Source organism: Kryptolebias marmoratus, linkage group LG16 (genome assembly GCF_001649575.2).
Source record: "Kryptolebias marmoratus isolate JLee-2015 linkage group LG16, ASM164957v2, whole genome shotgun sequence".
NCBI lineage: Eukaryota > Metazoa > Chordata > Actinopteri > Cyprinodontiformes > Rivulidae > Kryptolebias > Kryptolebias marmoratus.
Window position 1 is genome coordinate 1,222,756 of NC_051445.1, and position 4,802 is coordinate 1,227,557.

Consider the following 4,802-nt stretch of genomic DNA (forward strand, 5'->3'; position numbering starts at 1 on the left):
CCCCACAGAATCGGAGCTCGTCTGGTTAAAACGAGAGCTTCCTGATTGTTTTGAATCACTACAGGTTAGCAGCTTGGGAGTAAACCCGTCTCCTGTGGCCTTAAATCCTGCTTCTGATTAATTCCTCTTTGTCTGTTATTAAATTAAGACATTAACTTGTTAAAATCTTACATTAGTTGGAGCAAATAATTTGCTAGTTGTTCCATAAGCACCTGTGTCACCAGCAGGTCTGTTAGCGACGCGGTGGCCTTAGAGGGCATTTTCAGAATTGGGGCATGAGCGACTCTAACCCCTCCGAGTATTACCATCCTTCCTCCTGCACAGCTACTTCCTGGAAGTGAGCGTTCCTTAGCAAAGTGGGTCTTTGTGGGGCATTAGGGAAATATCCTGCTTCAGTGTGAAGTGCGCCAGCCGAACGCTGAGGGACGAGAAGCAGGTTCACCTCATCAGTAAACAGAAATCTGCCTGAACAAATGAATGAAAGCTAACCCATGCTAATTCATCCTAAACAGAACCGCTGTCTTTTTGTGTTCTTGTTGACCTCGAACGTACCTGCCTGTCCTCTTTCAATAATAACTGAGACAATACATATCCTGTTCTGTCCTCGCACAAGGTCAGATAAACTGTCGTGAAATAAGATTAACCTGCACTCTCCCACGGCAGAGCACCATCTTAAAAGCACTTAATGGAGTCAACATGTAGAGAAAAATCAAAAACAGGCTGATTTCGAGCAAGAAATGGCACCAAAACGTGGGCTGACCGTGTTGTTTCTCAAGTTCAAGGAGAGGTCACAGCAGCACAGGACCTGCTACAGCTGTGCACGCTGCATGTGCACGTTGCTAAATTGTGATTTGAAGCACATTAAACTCACGCTAATGCTAAAGTGCTTGAAAGCTCATAAATCATGCTAATTACTGATCGTCATTTGCTTGTAAAACAAGCTGAAGCAACGAACGGAAGCAGAAACATCGACATGAAGCGTCTTCCTGCCAGAAAAGGTGGGATCTCACTGGGAGACGAGCTGGTAGAAGAAAAAAAATCTAAATTATGAGAAAAGACATGAATTTGGAGTCGTGTGGCCACATTCAGAGCAGCCTGTTTTCATGTGTGCAGCTTGTAAAACTGTATTCTTGGCCGTGCACATTATTCAGTTTGGGTTTGAGACACGGACACTTACGTCAGATATTTGCTGTCAAAGGTCAGCTGGTGTCAAAATACAGCTTTAGTGTTCTGGTGTAGTGTGAATTTATCGTGAGCACAAAATGAACATCCCAAAGAACTGCTTGGAGTGCAATAAATCACAGGAAGTTATATCTCAGGTAGCGTGCATTCATGTTATTTGGTCCAACCAGCAGACTCACTGCCCTCGGTGCCTCCTGCTTTAGATGATAGAGATGACAAGTTTTCCTCTTGAGACAGGTTGGAGACACCTGCAGCAAAACTGAGGCAGGTTAGAGACGGGTTAAAGACGGGTTAGAGATGGGTTAGAGACGGGTTAGAGACGGGTTAGAGACGGGTTAAAGACGGGTTAGAGACGGGTTAGAGATGGGTTAGAGACGGGTTAGAGACGGGTTAGAGACAGGTTAGAGATAGGTTAGAGATGGGTTAGAGACAGGTTAGAGACGGGTTAGAGACAGGTTAGAGACGCCTGTAACAACTCTGACTGTTTCAAAGAACGAATGCTGCACAAATGTTTTGAACCTGTGTCTGCGTGCCTCTGTGACTGAGAACTGCTCCTCACAGGCCTTTAAAGACGCCACCGTAACCCCCCGAGTGGATGCACGTGTCAGAAAACTGAACCAGTCTCTAATCTGTCCTTTCAGGCTGCAAGATCAAAGCCCTGCGAGCCAAAACCAACACCTACATCAAAACCCCGGTCCGAGGAGAGGAGCCCGTGTTCCTGATCACCGGCCGGAAGGAGGACGTCGCGCTGGCCCGTCGGGAGATCATCTCTGCCGCGGAGCACTTCTCAATGCTCCGGGCGTCTCGCAACAAGCTGGGCGTGTCCTTCAGCGGCTCGCCGCCCACGCCGCTGCCGGGCCAGACCACCATTCAGGTGAGAGTGCCATACCGCGTCGTCGGGCTGGTGGTGGGGCCGAAGGGTTCGACCATAAAACGCATCCAGCAGCAGACCTGCACGTACATTGTCACCCCCAGTCGAGACCGCGACCCCGTCTTCGAGATCACCGGGTCGCCGAGCAACGCCGAGCGGGCCCGCGAGGAGATCGAGGCACACATCGCCTTTCGAACGGGAGGCCTGCACGACCACAACAACGAGAACGACTGCCTGGGGCCGAATGGCGGGAGCAGCCCGGCAGGCAGCACCGGCGGTCTGGAGAGCCGGCTGCAGCAGGTGTGGGGGCTGCAGGGGGGCCAGCGCAAGCCTCTCACCAGCAGCTACCGCCAGAACTTCTCAGACACCATCGTTGGAGGGGGGAGCGGAGGCGGAGAGGGAGGGGGGATCTACAACAAGGGCAACTACTCCAGCTCCGGAGAAAAGCCTTGCTCCTATTTTGGATCGGAGGGAACCCAGGGCTGGGGCGACCCCGACTACCCCAAACAGGTGTCCTTTTACACGCAGCAGCGCTCCAAAAGCTTCGGCGGCCTCCCGCTGCCCCTGACCAGACTGTCCCCAGGCCTGGCCGAGCCGTGCGGAGGTGGAACCGCCAACAACTCCTCAGTCACCAGCATCGTGTCCGGCTCGCCTCACGCCCAGGCCCGCCGCGCTCACAGCGAGCCCACCTCGGCCGGCGAGGGCTTCCCGGGCCGCCTGCCGGTGCCGGACTCTCCGCCGGCCACCGTGCGGGACTGCATGACCTGCTTCGAGAGCAAAGTGACGGCTGCCTTGGTGCCGTGTGGCCATAACCTGTTCTGCATGGAGTGTGCCATCCGGATCTGTGAGCTGAACCACCCGGAGTGCCCGATGTGCCACACCCAGGTCACACAGGCCATCCGGATATTCTCCTAAAGAACCACGTCAGTTTTGATCCTTAGTTTCCTCAGTGTTTCTTCAATAATTATTTACTATTATTATTATTAATATGATTATATTATTATTATTATACACATTTTTGTTTTTCAGAAAATTTTAAAACAATCAAGCAGATATTTTAGAAGGCCCTGCTTGCTTTACTAAAAAGTATAAGAAATATTTTTAAGTTTTTCTTTTTTATATATATATGCATATATATTTTATAAAGGTTTTGTTTATAAGAGAAGTATAGTACCCTGCTTTTCAGTTGTTTTTTGACTGCTGCTGTTTTTCATTCATGGATCACAGCGTAGGCAGAAGTAAATGGTAATGTGAACATTTTATTATTCAAATTTTTTATTTTACCATGAAGTGGGTTTATAATGAAGGAAGAAGATGATTGTTGAGGAAGCCAATCTGCACTTGACTGACCCAGAAAGTCAATGTTACGAGAAGGAAAAAAAATCATTGCACCTTACAATCATCTTGGTCTAAAATAGGATTTTCTGTTGTTTTGTGGAAATTTTCAGACGCAGACGTGGAGCTAAATTCAACTTTTTCTGATATACTGTGATTGTGCTTTTATAGAATTGGTTTGAAAATTTTTGGTGAATAGATTGATTCCAACAAGAAGCTGATCTTTATTTTATTCTTAGAAACCAGATAAAAAAGGGATAGGATGTCAATTATTTATAGTACCTAGTGAAATGGTATGGATGTGGAGGAGGCTGTTTAACGGTAGCCATCGGTGACAGAGTCGATGATGCTTGCTGCTTGAAAAGCACGGATTTAATTTGTGAGGAGAAAAAAAAAACAAAGAGTTGGAATTCGTCCAGTTGGCTCGTTCCGGATATTCCCGATGGACTTGTCTCCAAGCCACCTTAACCACGCTTTATTGTCTGGTGTGGTCGTTTGTCCGCAGCCGCTGAACAATGCAGGACGAGGCAGGACCCCCCACCCCCCCTCCCCATCTCTCTGAGGCGTGTGCTGTAAACAAAGCTGGGGGAAAAGTGTAAAATGTTTCCTGAATCAGCAGCAGATTAAAAAAGTTGATACTGTAAAACGCCAAAGTGTAATCCTTTCTGGTCTTCTGCTGGCTGACAGCGTGGTGTGGGAGCGGTGAGGCCCACCCCCCTGTAATTAGCAAAGCTGTACAGGAGCAGGTGTTTCATGGCGCACTGTGGCTTTGACCCCGAGTTTGGAGGTCTCGCCAAGCCTCCTTTCTTTTCTCCCTTTTCTTTGGGAGTGGCTTTTCATACCCCCCCCCCCACCTCCAGAGCTTACAGTTGGGCCGTATTGTCTGGGCAGCGGTGGCGGCGTGGGCTGCAGAGCGCCCGGACACGGCCTGGATTCACACATTCACAATTAGGCAAATGGCTGGGTCCAGGTGCGGACCGTGTGGGGACTCTGGACCTCGATGGATGCAGCTGGGTGATGGGGACCCCCCCTTTCCTTTTTCAGCCCAAGTGGAGACGGGGGGAGGGGGCTCCTCTTTTGTCCCAAAGCACACACAAGCTTTGAGCGACACTAGCTGTGGAAAAAAACTGGGGGGTTTAGGAGAGAAATAAACGATCCGGTTACCCTGGAATAAACCCCGAACATCCTGCCTCGCTGCTGTAAGGGACGTCCTGCAAACTGCCCCCCCGCCGCGGACGCCTCGGCCGACGGCGGCCCCCGCGCCTTACTTTCAGAATGAAATCAGACTATTGTAATTGACAGGAAGGCTGAGGAAACGCCCCATTTAACCAGCACTCATGCTGAATCAAATTACACACCCTCTGCGTCTGCCTTAGCCCCAGCCTGGGGATTTCAGAGGGCTACAGGAGCGGAT

General features: G+C 49.9%; 1 protein-coding gene across 1 annotated transcript in view; it reads left to right on the top strand.

Moving 5' to 3' along the window:
* Window positions 1-3,831, top strand: part of mex3a (mex-3 RNA binding family member A) — a 7,036-nt gene extending 3,205 nt beyond the window's left edge. The window contains exon 2 of the mRNA XM_017437937.3: window positions 1,824-3,831. Within this exon, the coding sequence (XP_017293426.1) occupies window positions 1,824-2,968 (1,145 nt within the window). The 3' untranslated portion in view covers window positions 2,969-3,831. The remainder of the gene's footprint in view (window positions 1-1,823) is intronic.
* Window positions 3,832-4,802: the final 971 nt, after the last annotated feature.